General features: G+C 33.2%; 4 protein-coding genes across 4 annotated transcripts; 2 read left to right on the forward strand and 2 right to left on the reverse strand.

Moving 5' to 3' along the window:
* The first annotated feature begins 334 nt into the window (after nucleotides 1-334).
* Nucleotides 335-4,406, forward strand: LOC146955379 (nucleic acid binding / methyltransferase). Its single transcript, XM_085721353.1, has 4 exons — nucleotides 335-836; nucleotides 2,534-2,692; nucleotides 3,914-3,995; nucleotides 4,117-4,406. The coding sequence occupies exons 1-4, from the start codon at nucleotides 525-527 to the stop codon at nucleotides 4,260-4,262; spliced, it is 699 nt and encodes a 232-aa protein (XP_085577479.1). The 5' UTR covers nucleotides 335-524; the 3' UTR covers nucleotides 4,263-4,406.
* A 3,967-nt stretch (nucleotides 4,407-8,373) lies between these two features.
* Nucleotides 8,374-9,445, reverse strand: LOC146955380 (uncharacterized). Its single transcript, XM_085709286.1, has one exon. The coding sequence runs from the start codon at nucleotides 9,392-9,394 to the stop codon at nucleotides 8,522-8,524; it is 873 nt and encodes a 290-aa protein (XP_085565412.1). The 5' UTR covers nucleotides 9,395-9,445; the 3' UTR covers nucleotides 8,374-8,521.
* A 603-nt stretch (nucleotides 9,446-10,048) lies between these two features.
* Nucleotides 10,049-10,795, reverse strand: LOC146955381 (glutathione S-transferase T3-like). The gene has a single exon (XM_085748300.1). The coding sequence runs from the start codon at nucleotides 10,793-10,795 to the stop codon at nucleotides 10,049-10,051; it is 747 nt and encodes a 248-aa protein (XP_085604426.1).
* An 830-nt stretch (nucleotides 10,796-11,625) lies between these two features.
* On the forward strand, nucleotides 11,626-21,226 carry LOC146955382 (uncharacterized). The gene is made up of 5 exons (XM_085721347.1): nucleotides 11,626-12,297; nucleotides 13,655-14,026; nucleotides 14,575-14,790; nucleotides 18,475-20,457; nucleotides 20,653-21,226. The coding sequence occupies exons 1-5, from the start codon at nucleotides 11,673-11,675 to the stop codon at nucleotides 21,003-21,005; spliced, it is 3,549 nt and encodes a 1,182-aa protein (XP_085577473.1). The 5' UTR covers nucleotides 11,626-11,672; the 3' UTR covers nucleotides 21,006-21,226.
* The last annotated feature ends 4,755 nt before the right edge of the window (nucleotides 21,227-25,981 follow it).

Below are 25,981 nucleotides of genomic sequence, written 5' to 3' on the forward strand. Positions count from 1 at the left end.
AAAAAGTTTAAATTTATCAAAGGAAGTTGAAAGTGTAGCATCAACATCTTGTGCAAAACTTGGAAGGAATAACTAAATAAGTTTATAATTGATGAAAGGAATAAGTTACAAGCTAGTAAAATAAACTATAAACTCGTGATGAAATAATGATTATCAAACATGAAATTTCTAGTCATGCAAACATATAAGTTACATTTTTTTTTTTAACATATGCAATATTGTACATGTTTTTTTTTAACCAAAAAAATCTTTTTATTGAAAAAAATCATTTATTAAAAAAGTCATGGAATAATATTTAACTTGCATACAAGAAAAAAACCCATTAGAGCATCAACATTGATGAGGTCTTCACCCTCCGTACCTAACAGCTACCCCAATGTTGAATTTTGGCTCATAACCGTTTGCTTCGTGTTTGCTGCTTTGCTTACTTGACCGGACCAGTTTGTATACCCGACCCGACCCGACCGTTCGATCCAATCCAAAAACCATTCATTTTGGCCTCCCATCATCCTACACAAACAAACATGGCGGAACAACTCGAACTGAACCCTAACTCGGTGACCGAACTCAGTGAAGACGACGACACTCCAGTTCTAAGCTCCCATGCTCTCTCCGCCCTCAAAGAGTTTCTCTCCGAGCAGCAGAGTCACTCCGATGCCACAGGAGACAACTCTGATGAAGTTTCTCTTGTATCTGAAGATTGGAGGCTGAGTCAGTTCTGGTATGATTCAGAAACTGCAAAGACAGTTGCTGAAGAAGTTCTTACTCTTTGCAGCAATGGCGTTGATTCTCGTGTTGCCTGTATTGCTTGTCCTACTCTTTATGCTTATCTCAAGGTATTTCCTCATTTCTGTTATTGCTTTTGTTTCAATAGGTCTGTTTGGATAAACAACTTTAAGTAAGAAGCACGTACATTCCTTGGATTAAATGCAACCGGTGTCGGACACACGTCGCCTGACACGAAATGACACCGTCACATATGATTAGACTGAATTATATCAATTTCTTAAATTATTATCGCTGTCGGCGTGTCTGGCGTCCGTGTGCCTGCTTCATAATGACTTTTTGCATATACTGTTTCTTTCAATTACAAAAATAAATAAAATTGTTTTTATAAATTATCGCCGAGAGTATGGAAATAAGTGAAAGCTATGTCAGATAGTTTCACAAGTGTTTATATAAGTAAGTAAGTTAAAATTAATAAATTTTAACAAACTCTTGACCATTTTTGGGACAACCATTTCTTCGCTCTTCTTTTGGGATAAAAATAGAGAGAAAGAGGGAGAGGGAGAGATTAAGAACACAATGTGGGTATGAGAGAAAGAGTTGTCCCAAAAGTTGTCACAAGTTCGTTGTACAAATATCACTTCACTAAGGAAATATATAAAGGAAAAATGTTTGGCAGACATCTCATTGGGTGTATACACTTTGAGAGAGATAGAGATAAGAGAAAATGATGGGATAGAAAGAGAGATAGAGATAAAATGAGGTGTAAAATGAGTGTTAGGAAGTACACGGTGTTCAAATATCAGTGTTGACTATAATACAAGGCAATTAGCAATCTTTAATTGCATGATATAGTGATTTATTGCTAATTATTGTTTAGGGTCCCAAATTGGATTGGAGTGTTTATTAGTGGGAGCATCTTTCACTTTACAAACCGGTTTCGTAGAATTGAGTTAGGCTCAACCCAAATTTCAAGATGGTATTAGTGCTTTTAAAGATTTGTTGGGCCATCTGCTATCGGCCACGTGGGTTATGTTCTTGATATCCAGTCTTGAACGTGAGAGGGTGTGTTGAGAGTCTCATTTGGATGAAATATGACATTAAAATGTGATTATATGTAACCTTTCGAGCCAGGTTTGTACCAAATTGTAAGAATGAGAGAAAGAGGGAGAGGGAGAGATTAAGAACACAATGTGGGTATGAGAGAAAGAGTTGTCCCAAAAGTTGTCACAAGTTCGTTGTACAAATATCACTTCTCCAAGGAAATATATAAGGAAAAATGTTTGGCAGACATCTCATTGGGTGTATGCACTTTGAGAGAGATAGAGATAAGAGAAAGTGATGTGTTAGAAAGAGAGATAGAGATAAAATTAAATGAGGTGTAAAATGAGTGTTACGAAGTACACGGTGTTCAAATATCAGTGTTGACTATAATACAAGGCAATTAGCAATCTTTAATTGCATGATATAGTGGTTTATTGCTAATTATTGTTTAGGGTCCCAAATTGGATGGGAGTGTTTATTAGTGGGAGCATCTTTCACTTTACAAACCGGTTTCGTAGAATTTAGTTAGGCTCAACCCAAATTTCAAGATGGTATTGGTGCTTTTAAAGATTTGTTGGGCCATCTGCTATCGGCCACGTGGGTTATGTTCTAGATATCCAGTCTTGAACGTGAGAGGGTGTGTTGAGAGTCTCATTTGGATGAAATATGACATTAAAATGTGATTATAAGTAACCTTTCGAGCCAGGTTTGTACCAAATTGTAAGAATGATTTTGAGATTGTTTATCTATTTTCAATTTTCAGAAAATGGATCCTAATGTGTCTGTGCAACTTCTTGAGTACGACAAACGTTTTGAGCAATATGGAAATGATTTCACATTCTATGACTACAATCACCCCGAGGAGTTACCATCAGAATTGAAGAATTCCTACAAAGTTATAGTTGCTGATCCTCCTTACTTGGTGAGAGTTAATTGCAGTAATTTTACCTACTTTAATTTGGTGACATACTAACATGATCTATACCTTTTATTTTACTTCCACTTCTGCCAGTTGTTTATGCACTTGCAATCTTATGTTTTTTCTCTAGGTGAAAAATGGTTTTTGAACCTTATATCTTTATTCAGTTAATATTTAGATTTTGCTATTTTGAATATTGGATCCTACATGAGAATTGAGATGTACACCTTGTACTCATCACTAATGTCACTACAGAATTGGTTAATCACAAGCAGTTAGAGTTAGATAGCTCTTTTCCTTATATGCTTACATATACACTGATGTACTCAAATCTAAAGTGAGTTGAATCATTTTCGCTCAATCTTTTGATGTTTTGCAATTTTTCTCCGTCCTTTTCTTCCTTTTCTCCTTATAGTATATGCAGTCAATGCAGATAAAAGTTATATTTTTAGTTTGGAGTCAATAGTAGCACTACTCTTTTCTTCTATTTTTGAAAGGCTTCGATTCCAATTTCCCAGTCTCCTAAATTTTTCATGACTAATGCATTGTGTTGGTTGAACTTCTCTCAAGTTTAGTTTTTATTCATGACAAATGTAACTACTTTCCTCTTTTTTGATGTCAAATTTAAAAGGGCATATATTTATTTTGGAGTGTACAAGAAGCATCACTCTTTTTCTTCGTCTATTTTTGAAAGCATAGATCCCATCTTTACAAAATTTATTGACTAATGTACTGCGTTGAACATCTCTCAATAGTTCTTCCTCATCTATTGTATTTTTTTTCTCCTTTTCTAATTACAAGTAACAGGATTATGGGATAGGAAGTGGATATTGTCAGCCTTGTAGGTTTATTGTAATCACTAATTAATATGAAATCTAATATTTTGTTTTGCTTCATAATTATCATGTACCAGATAAAAAGAATGCTATGTTGTATATAGTACGCATCCTTCTTTATATTTCTTTTTGCTGAGTTGAGCTGTATGTGTCATGAATACTTTAAAAAGAAAAGTACAGTTATATTTCTTTCTTTTTGAATCTGAATTGAGTTAATTTTCAAACTGTAAAGAGAATAGTTTAAAAGAAAAGTTCCTTCAAAATCGGAGCGAATGCAGTTAATGACTTAAGCTAGGGAGATATGAAACTATAATATTGTAGATTATTTCTAATTTATATAACAATAATCTTGTTGTTTATCTCATTATTCTAATTGCTTTGGTAATAGAGCAAAGAGTGTTTGGAGAAAGTTGCTGAAACAATGTCTTTTCTCAGACAACCTGGAGAGTCATTTTTGCTTCTACTCACAGGTAACAATCACAGTATTGAAAATGATTATTTACTCTTAATAGATTGTTCATAATGAGATCACCAATATAAAGAATTGCTAAAATGTAAAATTGAATACAACCTTGGGTTTTGTAATTGTAGGTGAAGTGCAGAAAGAAAGTGCAGCTGAGATCTTGGGCTTGCATCCTTGTGGTTTTAGACCCCATCACTCCAGTAAACTTGGAAATGAATTTCGGCTGTTTTCTAACTATGACCCTGAAACGAGACTAGGAGGGTGGGAAAAATAGGTGTTTTTCTTTTGCTTGCTTTGATTTCTCTAAATTGATATATCTGTAAGAAGTTCAATTTAGGATCCACCAATTTGAGTTATCTCAATCTCATGTCAAACATAATTATATGTTTAATGATCTGTGTTTTGTTGTCAACCACAATGATTTGTATGTGCAAAATTTTCCACTATTGAAAAATCTTATTTATAATTAGACTTTGCTAAAAATCACTCAAACTTGAAAAAGATTCTGTATAGAAATAGAGAGAATTGGTATTTGAATTCAATCCTTAAATAAGGGTATGAGCCCTATGACCAATATGAGAACATTGTTTCCTATGATAAGTGGCTTGTCTGTTTGTGTGTTTTAAGGTCATGAGCCAAAAGGTCTTGGTTCATGATGAAAATCCAAGGGAGATAAACAGTTGTAGAAGTCTATTGGAGGATTGGAAGTTAGTTTGATTCATACAACGTAAAGAGCTATGCACAAGTGAAAACAATTTGATTTGGTTTATGTACTTAAATTGCAGAAAGTAACATATATAATGAAGGGTGAGCTAGATTTGTGTGTTCTATGGGTTGGGTTGTTATATTGCTGCAGCAAGTGCAGATAAGGGGGAATTTGAGTGATTAATTAAATCATTGATTGAATTAAAAACATAGATTCGATGCAATGGTAATCTCATTGATTTCTCACCAAAACTTCAAAAATATTCTGTTTAGAAAAAAAGTAAAAAACTAAAAATAACCGACCTAATTATAATTATTTTTTAATTTTTTTGAAAATGCAAAATTCATTGATAATTTCTGGTCTCAGCACAATATGTTCAATGACATTGAAAATGCAAATCTCAACTCCTATGTACAGCCAACAATGAGTGGCCAGAAGTGCAGAAACTCAAACAAGCCATTTCCATGAATGAAGCCACCTACAGATAAGATAAGGACATATGCAGAAAATCAAACACCTACCACTACTCTTATTCATTCCCCGCAAAAATGGAGGAAATAAAGTTAGGGTTCTTCAATTTAAAGGACATTAAAAATATGCATATGTTTCTATTTCCAATCACTGAGGTCCCTGCCAAAATGGCTATGAAATCAGAGTTAAGAAATATTGTGTATGTATTTAAGTAACTAAATTTTTTTATTTCTTCCCTCAATTTTTTTTTATTTTTTATTTTATTTCTGTTTTGTAAAATCAAGGAAGTGTTTTGTTATGAGCAATGCAAAGCAAAAAAAAAAAAAAAAGGTGACCTACATCTTCGAATCGATATTTAGTTTATGTAATGCAAGTTTTTTATTTTATTATCTTTTTTTAAGGGGCGATCCTTTTTATTTAGAATTTTTGCATAATATCATACTACGAGCTTACATATTATACTTTTTTTTAAAAAAAATATCATACTTTTTTTTTTCTCCCTCAAAGAAGATCACCTTTTAATTTTGGAATCACTGAAACTATATGTTATATTATAGTTAAGCCAAATTAATTAAATTTTGAAAAATGAACTAAATTAATATTAAACCCACTTGGGTTGGTCTGATGGTGTTGAGTTGGGATCTGAGAGTGTGCTCCTCCTCAAGGTTTTTAGTTCGATTCTCCCCGATATCAATTTAGCGTCTTCAGAAAAATTAAAAATTAAATAGAAAGCAATAGTTATAATGTTTTTTTTACATAAAAAACATATTTTTACTGGAGTATCATAATATATAGTAGTTAACTAAATGATTAAAGAAACATTTTTGAAAAAGGTAAAATGAAATTTATTAAAGAAACATTGAGTAAACCTTATATGATAAAAGGCTATAAATACATTTGATATATTAGAATGCGAGTTTGAATATGCAATTTCACACCTCTCGACATGTGGTGAGTGCGAGTTACACCGCTAAATTCACTTGAATAAGAAAAAGAAACAATTTCACACCTCTCAACACGTGGTGAGTGCGAGTTACACCGCTAGATTCAATTGAACAAGAAAAAGAAACATTCTAAATTTAATTAAAATTAAATACATATCCAAGTGTGTATGTCTAGGAGAGTTGGAATCATGATTCTCTCATAAGGAAAATAATCTAAATTTGATTTTTGGTACTTCCTATTTAAAAGGTAGTCCACTGCTGGCCGACTAGAGAATTAGCCCCATAATTGACTGAAAAGATCTAAGTCGTGGACATACTTTGCGGCGCTGATGACAATTTAGGCACGTGCATCGAACCATTCCGAGTAATACAACAGTACGTTTATCGTCTCCCTAAAGATTATTGTTTTCTATTATCAAATTTGTGATTAAATAATTTTGAAAACTCGTGACTATTTTCAAATTATCAACATTAATATAGTGTTTTTAATAAATAATTTTTTATTTAATATGCATAACACCGTTCAATGTTTGCATTGTTATCGTTGCAGATTTTAACTGCTTATATCTATAAAAACAAATTTTATATACATATATGAGAAAATAGTTAATATAGTGTTTTTATTAAATAATTTTTTTTATTTAATATGCATAACACCGTTCAATGTTTTCATTGTTATCGTTGCAGATTTTAACTGTTTATATCTATAAAAACAAATTTTATATACATATATGAGAAAAGGGATATGATAAAATTTTGGAAACTCATGACTATTTTCAAAATATTAACGTAAATTTATCTTGGGAACCAAATGGGAGAAACTCTTATATGAACACAACCATATATAATAAATATTTGGGGACACTCACATCAAATAAAAAAAATACTTTTTTTAGATAAAATAATAATTAGATCACATCAATCAACATCATTTTTTTTAGGTAGATAGTAGATAGACGAAATGACAAAGCCATTATAAATTCACACAAATAAGTGGAGGTACCGGGGTTCGAACCCTGATCATGACATCCTGCCTAACAATTTCGTCATTTTGCCAGTTGAGCTAAGACGTGTGGATATCAATCAACATCATATAGTTTTATTCTCTTTTAATTTTTACATTTAATATGAGTGTGTCTAAATATTTATCATGGTTGTGATTATAGAAGAGTTTCTCCCAAATGAAAAACATGTCGCTATTTATATTTATTAGTTTGGAACCCAGTAATTTAGAATTTGTCAAGTACCAACATAAAAGAACACATGTTGTACTCCCTCGGTCCCAAATCGTAAGCAAAATAAAATAAAATCACACTTATTAAGAAAACTAAAACATAAAAATTTGAAGTAAAGTTTTTTGTGTTTTCTTTGGAATAAGTTTTATAGTAAGATGTAAAAATAAATTTTATTGACTATTGATTATGGAGAAAATGGAAGAAAGAAAAAATTGAATGTAATTTCCATTTAATTTCATGAGAATAAACAAAAGTTTTTCTTGGAAAAGATGGTTTTTTAAAAAAACAAAATTAAATAGGATAGAAGTTCGTCTTTTTTGCTTACATTTTGGGACAAATAAAATGAGTTTTTTTTCCTTATATTTTAGGACGAAAGGAGTAATTTTTTTTTTGACAACGAAAGGAGTAATTTGTAAAAATAAAATAAAATAACATATATATATGCCAAAAACTTAGAACTGTTAAATTTTATTTTTTTATATCTCTCCGTCGCTATATCTAAGCACTCTTTTATTGATGCAAATGATGCAGCCGAGAATCCATGTGAATGCCATTAAATGTTTTTTCATTGGGTCCCAAATGAAAATCATAGTCAACCTTGAGTAGTGTAATGTAATATTATTACTGACATTGAACACCCAGTCCAACTAATTAAATTACCTTTGGACAATAACTTGAGAAAAATGATGAAATAGTCATACATTGAAGAACCAATCCAACTAATTAATTACTACCTTGGACAATAAAAAATGACGAAATAGTCATTCATATTAGACCATGTCCAATGGCAAAAAATATTCAATAACCTTCAACACCCACTTTTTCAATTCCCAACACTCCACATCATTTTCTCTTTCTTAATTCAACACCCATTCAATTTTTACCACTCCAATAGTTTTCATTCAACACCCTACCCCACCACTTTTTATTTCTTATTCTTATTTAATTTTTGTTTTTATAATTGCATAAAATTATAATTATCGATTATAATTAAATTAAAATAATACAAATAATTTTTTTAAAAAAACAATATTTTTTTAAATAATTTATTTTTATTTTCTTAACTTAAAATGCAATACAACAAACTAAGCACGCGACACACGATTAGCTTAAAATGCAAGACAACAAACAAGCACACAACACACACGTAATTTATTTAGTACGATACAAATGATCTTCAAACTCGAAACATTCCAAACTTTGTCCATATGTGCTTCACTAGATCTGCCTGCAATGCGTGGTGAACATTTGGATCACGCAACTCGGATCTAGCACGCACATGATTTGCAAAAGTGGGTAACACCTCGGTCGAGTATGGTTGCGGTGTACTAGATCCACTTCCCTCAGATTGCTCAAAATCGCTCCAACGTTGAGCATATGTATCTCGTTCATCCTCAACAATCATATTGTGTAATATGATGCATGACCTCATGATGATACCCAAATCGGCTATGTCCCACAAGCGAGCTGGTTCACGGATGATTTTAAATCGAGCTTGAAGCACTCCAAAAGCATGTTCGATGTCCTTCCGACATCCCTCTTGATGTTTTGCAAATAACTTATCGGGTTCACTTTGAGGAAGTCTAATTGTCTTGATGTCCTTCACTCCAAAAGTTGTACTACTTCCTATTTTGATGTATTCATCGACCGCATCTGCTGCCACACCATATGCTAACATTCGCATTGCTGTGGTACATTTTGCTAATGGTGATATACCTTCTTTGTTGGTGGCATCAACTCGCTGGGTGAAGTAGTTATCACTACTTGAAAGGTCTCCAACGATTCGAAGGAAAACGTGTTTTTGCATCCGGAACCGACGACGAAACATTGCATCGTCATATGTAGGCTCATTGGCAAAGTAGTCGTCAATGAGTCTTTGGTTAGCCGCTGCATGATCTCTATTTAAATATTTTTTTTTACGAGATCCACTACCTGAGCCACTACCTTCCTCTAGTTTTTTTCGACGCTGAATAAATCGGTTGGCGATATAAGTGTCTTCAGCATCACGTTTTTGGAAGTAGGCTTTCATATCAAAACCAAAAGGATCCATTGATGGTGTTTGGAAGTAGATATTGGAAGTAGATATGAATGCAATTTGAGAAAGGAAATAGTTTAAACAATATTCAAGTGGCAATACCAAGTAAATATGAATGCTATATATAAGCAAATAGTTGAAGCACGGGGAGTGAAAAAAGTATGCATAGTAAAGCAATACCATGGGCTGTGAAAAAAGTATGCATAATTAAAGCAATACCATGGATGTAACACTGACCAAATAGTATGCATAATTAAAGTTTTGTATGCATAGTAAAGCAATACCATGGGCTGTGAAAAAAGTAGTGAGGAATACCATGTGCTGTGAAAAAACTAGTGAAGAATACCATGTGCATAATTTAAAGTTTGTGAAAAAAGTCACGGGACAAATATTATGCATAATTATTAAAGCAACATTGAGGACTAGACAACACTGACAATTATTTAAAGTAAACATTGGGGACTAGACAACACTGACAATTTTGACCGAATACAAACAAATATTAGTGAAATTAATTTCCAAACAGCTCACGCTCCAAGTTTTCCACCATTTTTTTTTCTGTCATCGAGATGCTCTTGGGAAGTTAACTTTATGTACATGTCCATTTTCTTCAATTTGTTTTTCTCTTGTTGCACTGCGGTGTACTTTTCCATTTTTTCGGTGTACTCTTTAAAGTGTTCCATCTCTTGCACCTTCATTTCTTTGAATTGAACCCACTCCTGTTCCACCTCCTCCAAGCCAGCGTCCTTGCTTTTCTTTTTTGTTTTTTTTAGCTGCCTCCCTACCCATTGGACGAGCACTAGATCCTACAGAGTCATCGTGAGATCTCTTAGATCCACTACTTCCTGAGCCAACACTTCCTCCCACTTGACTGCCATAACGAGGTTGATCACGGAGAGCGCGCCATTCTTCCTTTAAAGTAAATTGAACATTCTTCCCACCTGCATATATTTCTTGGGCTTTTGCCAACACATCATCTTCCGACCAACCGCTTGCTTGCTGACGCTTAGCGGTATCATAAGCACCAACCCATTTATTTATTAATTTGCTCATATAATTAAAACGGTTTCGGCATGCAATGACATCGCGTGGAGAATCGAATGAGCAATGGTCATTACAATACTCAACAATTTTACCCCAATATGATTCACTTGTCTGGTTTCTCCCGACAACACTGCATGTTCCATATTTTATCCACCCACTAATTAACACCAAATTTTGTTCAGTGTTCCATGCTGGTTGCTGGTTTTTCTTGCTCTTAGGAGTTGTATCCTCTGGAGTGACTTCATTTGCTATTGTCATTCCATCACGATTTATTTGTGATGAAAATTCAGGATATTCACCAACACTCTGAAAACTTTCATTCATCATTGGCATATAACCGTTAAATGGGGGTGTTTGAGATGAATATCCCATCATAGATCTAGAATATGGATGAAAGTTGTTTGGAACAGAGGATGAATGATTGAAATTTGAGGCATAACCAAAATTAGGCATGTTTTGAGGATTTTGGTTGGGAAATTGATTTGGGTTTTGAGGATGTTGGTTGGGAAATTGATTTGGATGTTGATAATTGTTGGGATTTTGGTAGCTAAATGGGTAATTAGAAGAATTTTGGGTGTTGAATTGATTGTTATTGGGATCCATTTTACTAATCAAAGACTAAAACTTCAAAAGAAATGCTAATAGATTAAGAGAGTGAAAAACTTGATTTTTTTTCTGTGTCCAAATCAAATGATCCAAGTCTCTATTTATAGAGAAAAAAAAATCACGAATTTTGGTAAAAAAATAAAAAAATAAAAAAATTATTTGCAATGAAATAATTGAGTCCAAATTATTAAGAAGATAAAAATCCAGGTAGCCAACCAGATAACACCACGTGTCACAGCTTTATTCAAAAGCTTCTTCTCTCTCCGCGTTTGCAGTGTCCCACGCACCCTGTCGGTGCGTGTGTTACACGCGCTTGCCTGGACGAACAAAAACGCGCCGCGTGGCAATCCGGTGCAGGCTTCAACTTATTGAATGGCTTCATCACTTCCCTCCTCCATCTCATCTTCAATACCCTCTTCTCCAATCATTCAACAACTCTAAATACCCATTCAATACCCCCATTGGACTTGGTCTTACTCATTTAAACCAAAAGTCAAAAGTCAAAGGTACCAAGTGGAAGATTTAAACCAATACCAGCCACCAACCTGTCATTAAACGTTAATAGAGCAGGAAAATCAATTTCAAACCAATATATTTACTGGCCAGTCCTAGCCTTGTCTAACATCCACACGCTACGAAAAAAATGGTCAGTCTATTAACCAATCTCTTTCTTTTCTGGCTCTCAATGCATTGTTTCATGGCTTACTTAGCACATGCCAATACCAAAAACATCTCCACAGATCAATCTGCTCTTCTCGCATTCAAATCCCTCATTACTTCAGACCCCTATGATATGTTGGCTAATAATTGGTCAACCTCCTCTTTTGTATGCGGTTGGGTTGGTGTCACTTGTGATGAGAGACACAACAGAGTCCACAGCTTGATTCTCCGAAACATGGGTCTTAGTGGTACAATTTCCTCAAAGTTGGGGAATTTGTCTTTCCTTGTTATACTTGACATCTCCCGCAATAACTTTGGTGGTCAGTTTCCCAAAGAGATATGTCGGTTGCGCCGATTAAAGACTCTTGATTTAAACTATAACCAGTTTGTTGGAGGAATTCCTGAAGCGTTGGGGGACTTATCACGACTTCAATATTTGTATCTTGGTGTAAACAATTTTAGTGGTTTTATCCCCCAATCTATTGGTTATCTTCGTCAGTTGATATATTTTGAAATTGGTCACAACAAGATGTATGGACCCATACCTCAAACAATTTCAAACATGACTTCACTTGAATATATTGGTTTATCTTCTAACTACTTTTCAGGTACTCCTAGCTCTAATATTATTATGTTTCATATTTGAGATACATCATCCGATCACTGTTATAAGCAAAAACTATATTCTAGATTTATTTAATAAATCATGTATGTGGTTTACATTATAAACCACGTGCATCATTTATTAAATTAATCTAAAATATTTTTTTTTTCTTATAATAATAACCGGATGGTGTACTTCGTTGTTTCACACTATTTGTGATTCTAGAATCTCAATATGATTTATTATTCCTTCAATGCAACAATAATTGTTACACATTTGACCATATTTCGCACATTAATAAAGATGATAAAAAACGAGTGCCCCGTGGGTACTCTTATCAAATATGTTTTTTTTTTTTTTTTTTTATGTTTTTGGTGCTTAAATATTCATATTTAATTCATGTTTTGTTAAAAAAATTCTAATTATTTTTGCTAGAGATTGTCATAATATTCTTTACATTTATGGAAATTTCATTAAAAGATAGACTTAATTGTAGTTTTGGCCCCCTAAGTATCACAATCTTGCGATTTTGACCCCCTATAAAAAACAATAACAAATGAGCCCCCTAAGTTTACCCCCTTTTGCACTTTTGCCTCTAGATCAATTTTGACAAAGTCAATGCATACGTGGCACGCACATCACTTAAAGTGAGGTGCCACGAGTGACTTTTTATTTTCTTAGGGGGCCAAAATTGCAAGATTGTAATACTTAGTGGGTTAAAACTGCAATTAAGCTTAATAAATAAAGTGTTTTGGGTGCCACGTATGCATTGACCTAGTCAAAATTGGTCTTGAGGGCCAAAAGTGCAAAATGGAGTAAACTTAGGGGGTTGATTTGTTATTGTTTTTATAGGGGTTTAAAATCGCAAGATTGTGATACTTAGGAAGTCAAAACTGCAATTAAGCCTAAAAGATATGAATGCTAGACATGAGTTGACTAAAAAATAGAGACAAAAAGTAGTGATAATTTTTTTTTGAGGGACTAAAAGTCTAACAAAAAATTTAGAGGGACTAAAACGAAAAGTTGGTATATTTATAAGGATCAAAAACATATTTGACATTATTATTAATTAGAGTGTACAATTAGAAAAATAAATTAGTTAGCTATTTTTTTTGGGTGGTGTCTGAGTTTTTAATTCTGAAGCTTACATATTTATAAAATTACAATTCATCAATGACTTAAATTTAAAAAATTAGAAAAAAAATAACAAACAGTAAATAATATAATAAAAAAATAAATATTAACGAAGGGAGTATTTATTTTATTATTTTTTTTGATAGAAGGGGAGTATTTATTTTAATCAAATGTTTGAACTATCCTAATTCAATCTTTGTATTTATTGTTTCATTGTGGAATTAAAGGAGAAATTTCAAAATGGATATCGGGTGATCTTACACAGCTGCAATTATTGTACCTTCACAATAACCAGTTTTCAGGAAGCATATCGTCCATATTAAAATTCAACAACTCAATATTGCAAGATTTATATCTTCGTTATAATAATTTCTCCGGCAATCTTCCGTCAAATATTTGTCACGGGTTTCCAAATCTTAGAATTTTTGATCTTAGTCATAATGATCTTTCTGGCGACATACCGACTATTTGGCATCAATGTGAAGAGTTGGTTGGATTAGATCTTTCATTCAATAGTTTCAACAAAGGACCCATACCAGGAGGCATCATAAACATGGCCAAACTTCAAACTTTATATCTTATTGGCAGCAATTTGGAGGGTAAGATATTTCCATTGACAACATTGACATTTTATTATACTGCATTTATTTCTTTATAATGTATAAGATGATAGAAGATAGAAGATTTGGCACGAGTTAAACCAAATATATATTTTTGCCAGTTATATATAAAGAAAATAGAAGATTTTGGGTTGACTTTTTCATTATCTCAATTATATCCTTAAACTATTTTTTCTATAACAAATTGTTTTTTGAAAGACTATAACAATGATTGTTGTTGGTGTCATTAAACCAAGCCACACACTTACTGATATAAAACCATAGAACACCAAAACAATCACCCACCAAACATCACATAGAGCAGCAGGACAAGAACACTAAGCAGCCGATAGAAAACTCAAAAAAATAGATTGAAGGGAGAAACACACATCCAAGACCGAAATAGACTAAACCTTCTAGGAGCCCTGCACTAAGCAAGACTACAAACTCATAAATTCTAGTCTGAAAACAGAAAATGAGACAGGAAAGTTTATGTCTTGTACTAACTAATAAATATTAAATGTGATATTAATGTTACACACGTGCAGGTAAAATTCCATCGTTTAACAACATGACTTCTTTGACGGATATCTTATTTAATGATAACAATTTAAATGGAAGTCTACCAAATGGTTTTTTCAATCAGCTTCCTCAACTTGAAGTTTTTTCTTTAGACAACAATCGTTTTGAAGGAAACATTCCACGATCAATTGGCAACTCCACATCGTTGAGAGGCTTAGGCTTAGGATCAAACTTTTTCACAGGTATGCTCCATTTTTTATCTCGACACTTTTACCTGAAATAAGATGCATATTTACATTTAAAAGCATTTATTTACTTTTAATGAATTTTATCTTTTTCTCTTAGAATGATGCTCTTAATCTTGATAAAAAAATTATCTTAATTGAAAACATTCTTTAATATGAAAAGCATTTTGTAAAAAGTTGCATAGAATTAATCCTTAAAAGAATAGAATTAAAAATTCAAAATAAATTATGTCCAAAATAATGGAAGTCTACCCTGATCACACTACTATGGTCCGAGAAAAACATTTTCATATGCTTATCTGGATCGTCAATATATTCCTAAGGACCTGTGAAACCTCCAAAAGGGCATTTAAACCCTCTCAGAGGCCTTAGCGCCCTCTAGAAGGGCTTTAAAGCCCAAGGCGACGCCTTAAGCTAGCTTCTAGAAGCCTCTAGAGCTCGGCCTAAATACATAAATACCCATATTACTTACTGCTTAAGTAATCATAAATCAGGCCCATAGAGGGCTATAAATACAATCCTTGAGATTCTTCTCAAGGCATGACCAATACAATACAAACTCTAATTACGATTATTGTACTTTTGCAAGTACATCACCTTAGGTAAGGGTTTTGGGCAATTGTTTCGGGCTGGGCCCACCCAAGAACAGACCATGTCATCCGTAATTCACTAGTCTAAGAACGTATTTTTTGAAAGATAGTTTAAGGATGTATGATAGTGAATTTGGAGTCGCTTTCAAGGATGCCAGTTAAATTTGTATGTTTTCCGAGTTTTCATGTTATAAAACATTGATTTTTAGAAGATATTTGGAGTCCATAATGTGAAATTTAAGTGTGTCAAAGTCTTAAAGAGATAGTCTACACATTCATTTTTTGTGCATAAATATAACGCAAATATGTTGTAGAAAATAAAAAATGGACCAATTAGTGTATGAAATATGTTAAGGCTTTGTTTGCGAGTTGGGTTTTGGAGGGGAAGGAAGGGGAAGGAAAGGCTTATGGAGAGGTAAACCCTTGTTTGCGAGTTTTAAAAAATAAGGGAAAGGTTTTGGGGGGTTTAGAAGGGTTTCATTTGTTCAATTTTAAAATTCCCCCAAATTGGGGGGTTTTGGGGGGTTAAGCATATAAATTGACAATTTTGCCCTCATAATAATTCAAATTGACAATTTTAGATATAACCTAATTATTACGATTTTTTTCAAAACAACTTTTTCTAAACAGCTTATTTATCAAAAACAACTTATTACATCTTTTCAAAAAAAGGACTTATTTATGCAAATTAGCTTTTAACGACCTCGTTTTCAAAATCAGCTTATTCATCAAAAACAGCTTATTACGACCTCTTTTTCAAAAACAACTTATTGAAAACAGCTTATTCATCCAAAACAGCTTATTACAATCTCTTTTCCAAAGACAACTTATTCAAAGCAGCTTATTTATCCAAAATAGCTTATTACAACCTCTTTTCAAAAAACAGCTTATTCAAAACAGCTTATTTATGCAAAACATCTTATTATTACCACGTCTTTTTCAAAAACAGCTTATTTAAAACAACTTATTTATCCAAAACAGCTTATTACAAACTCTTTTCAAAAAAACAACTTATTCAAAACAGCTTATTTATGCAAATCAGCTTTTAACGACCTCTTTTTCTAAATCAGCTTATTCAAAACAACTTATTCATCAAAACAGCTTATTACGACCTCTTTTTCAAAAACAACTTATTGAAAACAGCTTATTCAACCAAAACAACATATTACAATCTCTTTTTCGAAAACAACTTATTCAAAACAGCTTATTCAAAACAGGTTATTACGACCTCTTTATCCAAAATAGGTTATTACGACCTATTTTCAAAAAACAGCTTATTCAAAACAGCTTATTTATGCAAAACAGCTTATTACCACGTCTTTTTCAAACACAGCTTATTCAAAACAACTTATTTATCCAAAACAGCATATTACAACCTCTTTTCAAAAGACAACTTATTCAAAACAGCTTATTTATGCAAATCAGCTTTTAACGACCTTTTTTTCAAAATCAGTTTATTCAAAACAACTTATTCATCAAAAACAACTTATTACAACCTCTTTTTCAAAAACAACTTATTGAAAACAGCTTATTCATCCAAAACAGCTTATTACAATCTCTTTTTCAAAAACAACTTATTCAAAACAGCTTATTCATTCAAAACAACTTATTACGACCTCTTTTCAAAAAACAGCATATTCAAAACAACTCATTTATGCAAATCAGCTTTTAACGACCTCTTTTTCAAAATCAGCTTATTTATACAAAACAGCTTATTCATCAAAAACAGCTTATTACGACCTCTTTTTCAAAAACAACTTGTTGAAAACAACTTGGATGAATAATCTGTTTTGAATAAGCTGATTTTGAAAAAGATGTTGTAATAAGCTGTTTTGTATAAATAAGCTGTTTTGAATAAATTGTTTTTGAAAAAGAGATCGTAATAAGCTGTTTTGCATAAATAAGTTGTTTTAAATAAGTTGTTTTGAATAAGCTGTTTTTGATGAAGACGTGGTAATAAGCTGTTTTGAATAAGCTGTTTTTTGAAAAGAGGTTGTAATAAGCTGTTTTGTATAAATAAGCTGTTTTGAATAAATTGTTTTTGAAAAAGAGATCGTAATAAGTTGTGTTGCTTAAATAAGCTATTTTGAATAAGCTGTTTTTTAAAAAGAGGTTGTAATAAATTGTTTTGGATAAATAAGCTGTTTTGAATAAGTTGTTTTTGGTAAAGACGTGGTAATAAACTGTTTTGCATAAATACGCTGTTTTGAATAAGCTGTTTTTTGAAAAGAGGTTGTAATAAGATGTTTTGGATAAATAAGTTGTTTTAAATAAGTTGTTTTTGAAAAAGAGATCGTATTAAGCAGTTTTGTATAAATAAGCTGTCTTGAATAAGTTGTTTTTGAAAAACAGATCGTATTAAGCTGATTTATATAAATAAGCTGTTTTAAATAAGTTGTTTTTAAAAAAGAGATCGTAATAAGTTGTTTTGGATAAATAAGTTGTTTTGAATAATTTGTTTTTGAAAAAGAGGTCGTAATAAGTTGTTTTGCATGAATAAGTTGTTTTGAATAAGTTGTTTTTTGAAAAGAGATCGTAATAAGTTGTTTTGGACAAATAAATTGTTTTGAATAAGTTGTTTTTTTTGAAAAAGATATCATAATAAGTTGTTTTGCATAAATAAGTTGCTTTGAATAAACTGTTTTTTAAAAAAGAGATCTTAATAAGCTTTTTTTTATAAATAAGCTCTCTTTTAAAAATAGATCATAATAATTTACTTTTTATGAGATAAGTTGCTTTGAATAAATTTCAAGATAAATTATAAAGTATAACACAATGTATTGTTTTTAAGAGAAAAAAAGGGTAAAATAGTAAAATTATAACATAAGCCCTCCATTTCCTTTCCTTGTTGGTTTTTTAACTCCCAAACAAGGGGAAGGTTTTCCCTCCTTTCTCCCTTCCCTCCCTTTCCTTCCCTTCCCCTCCTAAGCCTTTCCTTTCCTTCCCCTCAAAACTCGCAAACAAAGCCTAAGGAAATTTTTTTGAAAGTAAGATTAAGGACCAATAGAGTAATTTTAGCTATTTGTTTCCTTTTATGAAACTTAATATTCTTAAGAATGACCACAAGTCTACCATGAATATCCATTTTCAGGTTCGATACCCGAGGAGATTGTCTATCTTGATAAACTTGAGTTGCTAATACTGTCTGTTAATAACTTAACTGGAACTATTCATTCCAAAATCTTCAACATGTCATCGTTGACACATTTGGAGGTTGAACGAAATAGTCTCTCAGGTACAATCCCATCAAATACGGGATTCCTTCCTAACCTGCAAAAACTACACTTGAATCATAACAAATTTGTTGGAAATATTCCAAGTAGTATTTTCAACTCTTCTAATCTCGTTCAATTTGAAGCGGTTGACAATGAATTTAGTGGAACTCTACCCAATAATGCTTTTCGAAATTTAAGGTTCCTCGATTCGTTTATCATAAGTTTCAACAATTTGACAATCGATGATCCTCTTCAATTCTTTACTTCCTTGACAAATTGTAGATATTTGAAAATTCTAGACTTATCAAGAAATCCTATATCATCAAATCTTCCTAAGTCAATTGGAAACATAACTTCAACTTATTTTGACATGGATTCATCTGGAATTGATGGTAATATTCCCCTAGAAGTTGGAAACATGAGCAACTTGCTACAACTTTCTCTACCTGGGAATAATATAAATGGACCAATACCAGTTACATTAAAAGGATTACAAAAACTTCAGTATTTGGATCTTAGCAACAATGGACTGCAAGGATCATTTATTGAGGAGCTTTGTGGAATTGAGAGGTTGAGTGAGTTATATCTACAAAATAATAAGCTATCTGGTGTTTTGTCACCATGTTTGGGAAATATGACTTTTCTTAGAAATTTGGACATAGGATCTAACAATTTTAACTCTAGGATTCCTTCGTCTCTTTGGAGTCTCACATATATCTTAAAGTTAAATTTGTCCTCTAATGGTTTCAGTGGTAATCTTCCACCTGAGATTGCAAATTTGAGAGCAATTACACTATTTGATCTATCTAGAAATCATATTTCAAGCAACATTCCTGAAACCATCAGTTCCTTAAAAAATTTGCAGAATCTCTCCTTAGCCGATAACAAACTGTATGGATCAATTCCCACATCACTTGATGAAATGGTAAGCTTGATCTCCTTGGACTTGTCTCAAAATATGCTAACCGGTGTTATTCCAAAATCCTTAGAATCACTTTTGTACCTTCAAAACATCAACTTCTCATACAATAGATTGCAAGGAGAGATTCCTTATGGCGGACCTTTCCAGAATTTGACAGCTCATTCTTTTATGCATAATTTAGCACTTTGCGGAAATCCTCGCCTCCAAGTACCACCTTGTGGTAAACAAGATCAGAAAATGTCAATGACAAAGAAGATAATACTCAAAGTCATACTTCCCATAGTTGTGTTAGCCATTTTGGTTGTTGCATACATCATATGTTTTAAACTCAGAAGAAAAAATGTTGAAAATACTTTTGAAAGGGGTTTATCAGCATTAGGAGCTCCAAGAAGAATATCATATTATGAACTTGTGGAAGCAACAAATGGATTCGATGAGAGCAAATTACTTGGAAGGGGGAGTTTTGGTTCTGTGTATCAGGGGAAGCTTCCTAATGGTGAGATGATTGCAGTTAAAGTAATCGATTTGCAATCTGAGGCAAAATTAAAGAGTTTTGATGTAGAATGCAATGCAATGAGAAATCTACGACATCGAAATCTGGTTAAGATTATCAGCAGTTGTTCAAATCTTGATTTCAAATCATTGGTGATGGAGTTCATGTCAAATGGAAGTGTAGACAAATGGTTATATTCAAATAATTGTTGTTTAAATTTCTTGCAAAGGTTAAATATAATGATAGATGTTGCATCCGCATTGGAGTATCTCCATCACGGTTCTTCAATACCTGTGGTTCATTGCGATCTAAAGCCTTCTAATGTCTTGTTGGATGAAAATATGGTTGCACATGTTAGTGATTTTGGTATTGCCAAGCTCATGGATGAAGGACATTCTAAAACTCATACACAAACTTTGGCAACTATCGGATACCTTGCACCAGGTAATTTCTTCTCTCATACTTCTTAACATTTTCTTCTTTATGTTTTCGGTCCCAACCAATCTATTTGATATTGTTAGCAAAAGACATGTACAACACACGTATGCAATCAACATGTTATGTTAGTAATTATTGTGTACATAGTATGGATCTAAGCCTTGTTTTTTAGAATATTTGATAACTAGTATTTAAATGCAGAGTATGGATCTAAAGGAATGGTTTCTGTCAAAGGAGATGTGTACAGCTATGGGATTATGCTAATGGAAATCTTCACCAGAAGAAAGCCAACAGATGATATGTTTGTTGCAGAACTAAGTTTGAAAACATGGATCAATGAATCATTGCCTAATTCAATTATGAAGGTCTTGGATTCAAATTTGGTCCAACAAATTGGGGAAGAAACTAATGATATAATGACTCATATGTCATCTATTTTTGGTTTAGCTTTGAATTGTTGCGAATATTCACCTGAAGCAAGAATTAATATGACAGATGTTATTGCGTCGCTAATAAAAATCAAGACTTCGGTTTTTGGGGCAAACATGGTGTAGTTATTTTCATTTGTACGCTGTTGGGTTAATTCATTGGAATGTATTTTTAAGAATTTCCTTTTTCTTTTGTAATGTTTAGGATTGATGTGTTGCTACTTTCTGGTTTGTCTTTTCAGTTTTCTTCATTGTTGTATGAGATTGAAGTACACTCACTGTATACTTAATATATTTCCTTTTGCTTTTATAGGAATCAACTAATATGTAAATCGTGTGTGCTGCCCATTTATGTTGTTTGGTTTGGTTTGGTTTGGTTGGCAGTATTTTCATGTTGAGATAATATTTGTAGCAGGTTGGCAGAGCTTTTAGCTAAGAATGTATATAGTGCCCTTTTCTTACATTATGCAGTTTTTTTTTTTACTTACTTTCTATCTTCTCATCTTACATTTCTCTTATATTATTTTTGCCAAGTGACAAGCAAAGAGAAGTTGAATTGAGTTTCTTCAATTTGTTATGGATCATAGAAGTGCATGAGAAGTTGAATTGGGTCTTTAAATTTTATGATAATTAAGACTGCATTTTCTAGAACAAGCTTCCATTGAGCATTGATAATAAGTTTGTTAGTAAAAACAATATTCTTTTAGCTTAATTTTAGTAGCTTCAGATGAAACATAAAAATAGAGGAACTGCTGTATCAAACTGGTGGAAACTGATCGCTCGCTATCTAGGTATGTATAATGCATGTTAAACTTTTGTGATTAAAATATATACTCAGCATTTTTTACGTTACTTTTTGGACCCAAAATAGAAAAATAAAATAAAAATTCATGATAATATGAGAATTTTTTTTTTGTCTACCCTATATTGAAAAGCAAATTCCAAATCTGCCCTACATGAAAAAGAAAGTCCAAAACTGCCCTACATGAAAAAGAAAGTAACTGCCCTACTTTTTCTCTTTCTCTTTATTCCCCGCAAATCCCATTTGGGGGGTATGTTTCTCTTTTTGTCTTTTTCTGATGTTTCCCCGCAAAACTGACTTGCGGGGTGCATTTTGCAAATTTTTTTTTTTGTTTTTTATGCCCCATTTGCGGGCCCAACATTAGAAAAGGACAAAAAAAAGCCCTTCCCCGCAAAATGAAATTGCTGGGAAACATACCCCCCAAGTCAGTTTTGCGGGGAATAAAGAGAGAGAAAAAAAGTAGGGTAGTTTTGGACTTTCTTTTTCATGTAGGGCAGATTTGGAATTTGCTTTTCAATATAGGGTAGACAAAAAAAAATTCTTACTATTAACGGTTGGCCACTACCAATGAGAGTTCCTAAAGGCCAAAGAGGATACAAGTCAAGAAGATCCTTATGTTAGATAATAGAATATTACTCTTCTCTGTTTCAGTTTTGCTCATTCCCACCCCGATTTTCTAACATTAACCTCAACGGCAGTTAATTTCTGCTTGGTACCCTGTGTAAGTTAACTTGCGTTGGTACTAGCGGTAGTTAACATCCGCCTGATACCCAACGTGAGTTAACTTGTGTGTACCAATGACAGTTAACTGCTGCTACGTCCTTTTAGAGCAGAAACAATATCTTATTTTTTCCATTTCACAAAACTCAATATCTGAAACTCACTCAAATTATCCAACACCATATTCCTTCAAGGAGAAGATAGAGTTAGTTATACATGGTAACTAAAGACAAATTACAAAAAAAATAAAAACATACCCAAGAAAAACAAGGAGAAGATAGAGAAACTCCTCCTGAAGCTCCTAGAATCGCCTTCCTCTTGAACTACTCCAGTTCTAAACGAGAAATTATGAATGAGGAAGACGGTATTTATAGGGAAAGTTTGCACCTTAACTTGGGCTAAAATCGCAAGCTTAAGGGGCAAAAACGTTACAAAATTGCTACTTTTTCAACAAGGCAGCAAGCTCGGGTGGCACATAGCATCCCCGAGGCGCATATGCCTCACATCTAAACCGCCTCCATGCGCCAGGAGCACCATTCCATCCGCCAGGCGCATGTGCCTGGTTGCTCCCTACTCCAGGCGCATGTGCTTGGTTGCTCCATGCTCCAGGGACATGGTTTCATCCCCGGGGTGTATGGGCTTGACTTCCGGGTGCTGAAACGCCTTTTATTCGCATATTTAGGTGTTTGTTTCTATGTAAGTTGTCTTGGAACTTGTTAACATAATTTCTCACTTTGAGGTAAAGCAGCAACAATAAGTCCTCTAACTTTGTGATGTTTCTTGTAAAGCTTTTTCTGAGCAACAATGTGTTTCTTTCTATCAACAACTACACCTTCTTCATCTAGTGTAAGATCAACACCATTTTCAATAATGTCCCAAAATTCTTCATCTATACCAATGATGTGATTTTACATTTTACTTTTCCACCAAGAAAATGTTTCAGGATCACCATTAAACATATATAGGTGGTTTGTAAGAGACAGACTGCTTATCATCAGTACCATAGTCATATGATACATTTCTGGAATCTCTAGAATCAGCAGCTCCATCACCACTAGCAAACATGTTTTTCTCAGGAGCTTATCTGTTACATTGTTAAGTGCTAGGAATAGAACAACAAAACCAGACGCTCTGATACCGTCTAAAGGTGAGAAAAACACAAGAAGGGCGGGGGGGGGGGGGGGGGAAGGTTGAATTGTGTTACCTTTTTAGTGTTTTAAACTAAGTCCAAAGTCCAGTTTCTGATAGAGTTCAGATCCTGAAACAATATTCAGAGTTAAATTTGGCGGATATAAAAAAGATAGAGGTATAAGAAAGAGACACTAGCAATGATTCAGGTTCCTTCCATAATCCGGAAGTAGTACAATCCCCTTGTCGCTTACAGGAGATTTTTTCACTATAATCACACAAGATTACAATTGCTTAAGCACACAAGCAAGAGACTTCCTATGCTCAAGCACACAAGCAAGAGACTTCCTATGCTCAAGCACCCAAGCAAGAGACTTTATAATAAACAAATACTACAATGAAATAGTTGTTTGGTTGAACACTTGATATACAATCAGATGTCTTCACAAATACAAAACAATTCAGACTCCAGACTTAAGAATTTCTAAGATGTGAAAGTTTATAAGAAATTCTAAGTGTTTGATGCGTAATGAATTTGACAGAGTTTTGGCACTTGTAAAATATTGCAGAGTCTTGTAAATTCTTCAAGTCTTCAATCCTTTATATAGAGGTAGAAAAGAGACGTTGAAGAGTGCCAGCGCATCAAAGAGTCATTTGAGAAGCTTGATCATTCAACAATGATTTCTTGCTTGCTTAGGTTAATGTCCTATGAAGGAATGAGTTTGAAACCTTTCCTTGATAAGGAATTAATCGTTCTTTTCCAATGGAGACACAACTGTAGCTTTGTACAATGCACATGGGAATGTTGGAGGTAGTGGAGTAGTGGTCGTACAAGATTGTCCTTGTTTGTACCTTCACTGAAAATGACATCCATTGACCTTCTGATATCTTCATAACCATTGTGCATGATCTTAAGAATAATCCAGGCTTGATCTTCAAAGCTTCAGCTCCTTTATCCTTTAGCTTGTCCAGATCCTGACCTTCAGAGTCTGAAACATCTTTAGAGTCTAACTGCTTCCAGAGTCTGACTGCTTCCAGAGTCTGACTCCTTCAGATTTGCAACAAAGTTTCTCATGAAAATCCTTGCTCTTCAACTTGTTATTTCATAACCAATTGAACTTTTAATACCTTGTTATCATCAAAATTTAAGAGGTATTGTTTAAACTTATTTTGTTCCAACAACCTTCACAAGGAAAAGGAGAATAAAAGATACGAATATCTTCATCCATTAGAATATATGCTTAAACATAACAATATATGATTAAGGCTTTTTTTGCTGCTTCTATGGTGGTTTCACAAAATTCACACTTCCACAAATCTTCCTGACTTATTTATTTCTTGAAATAGATTCTAGCTTTTTGTGAGGAATTGTTTGACGAATCGATAAGATTGTACCTTTATTGTAGACTGTGTTTGGGAAGCATGACCAACAAAGGTTTAACACCTCTTCTTCTTCCCATAAGTGAAGACTTGGTTTAGGGTTGACACTTTCAATTGACACTCTCAGCTCCCCGATGGCTATCCATGGAGAGGAATCAATGCTTCATTTACTTTTTTTCTTCCCATTTTCTCTTATCCATTATGACCTTCTTTTTATTCTTGAAGGGTGGTGTCAGCTAGGAAGGACTAGTTCTTTATCTCCTCTTTGTCTAATCAACTCCTTCGATTCCATAAATTAGGTGGTGTTGACAGGGGGTCTTTGACTTCTCCATGTTTGCTTGAGCACATAATGTTGGCTAGGAGTCTTAGACTTCTCCACGTTCACTCGAGCACAAAGTTTTTTCTAGGAGTCTTTAACTTCTTCATGTTCGCTCGAGCACATAGTATTGGCTAGGAGCTTTTGCATTTTGCCCTATCTCTGGCTGGTGCATCATGGTTTACTCTGCGTTTCAACTTGTTTGATTTCCATGTTCTTGGTACTGGCTCTCCTTTGAGTGTTTCAAGTGTGTATGGCCTTTTTCATGTGCTCGTCATTATTGTTTACGATTCTTCCAATTTGGGGATAACTTGGCCTCTATGGTGTTTATCCCTCATATGTTAGCCCTTCAGAGCACAAGGTCTCCCACCTCAAAGTCTTGAGGTCTTACCTTGTTGAGAGTATATCGTGGAATGTGGTCAACACTAATGATCATTGACATATAAATGCATATTATGGAATTAAAGAAGCATATCATGACAAATTCCTTGTATAGAAGTTGACTCATGTAATGTATTTAATAGTTTTTATATTATAATCATATTATAGGCAAGTCATTATTACACTGATTTCTTGTATTCTTGTATATATAAGATATTACATGAATAAGAACAATGCAAAATTATGATATCAATACAGTCATATTCTTATTTCCTATACTAGTCATCCTTTTCTTATATGGTATCGGTTGTTTGTCCTATTTATATCATCACTTTGGTCCAATTTTTTTCCCTTTGCTTCTATTTGCCATCATGT

This window comes from Medicago sativa, chromosome 1, assembly GCF_051527215.1.
Source record: "Medicago sativa cultivar Bolivia chromosome 1, Bolivia_mono, whole genome shotgun sequence".
Classification (NCBI taxonomy): domain Eukaryota; kingdom Viridiplantae; phylum Streptophyta; class Magnoliopsida; order Fabales; family Fabaceae; genus Medicago; species Medicago sativa.

Bases quoted from the DNA above. Each gene is read 5' to 3' on its own strand.
- LOC146955379 (XM_085721353.1), top strand. From the start codon at position 525: ATGGCGGAACAACTCGAACTGAACCCTAACTCGGTGACCGAACTCAGT. The intron at 837-2,533 runs GTATTTCCTCAT...TTCAATTTTCAG, and splicing joins CTCTTTATGCTTATCTCAAG to AAAATGGATCCTAATGTGTC. The intron at 3,996-4,116 runs GTAACAATCACA...TTGTAATTGTAG, and splicing joins ATTTTTGCTTCTACTCACAG to GTGAAGTGCAGAAAGAAAGT.
- LOC146955380 (XM_085709286.1), bottom strand. From the start codon at position 9,394: ATGGATCCTTTTGGTTTTGATATGAAAGCCTACTTCCAAAAACGTGAT.
- LOC146955381 (XM_085748300.1), bottom strand. From the start codon at position 10,795: ATGGGATATTCATCTCAAACACCCCCATTTAACGGTTATATGCCAATG.
- LOC146955382 (XM_085721347.1), top strand. From the start codon at position 11,673: ATGGTCAGTCTATTAACCAATCTCTTTCTTTTCTGGCTCTCAATGCAT. The intron at 14,027-14,574 runs GTAAGATATTTC...ACACACGTGCAG, and splicing joins TATTGGCAGCAATTTGGAGG to GTAAAATTCCATCGTTTAAC. The intron at 20,458-20,652 runs GTAATTTCTTCT...ATTTAAATGCAG, and splicing joins TATCGGATACCTTGCACCAG to AGTATGGATCTAAAGGAATG.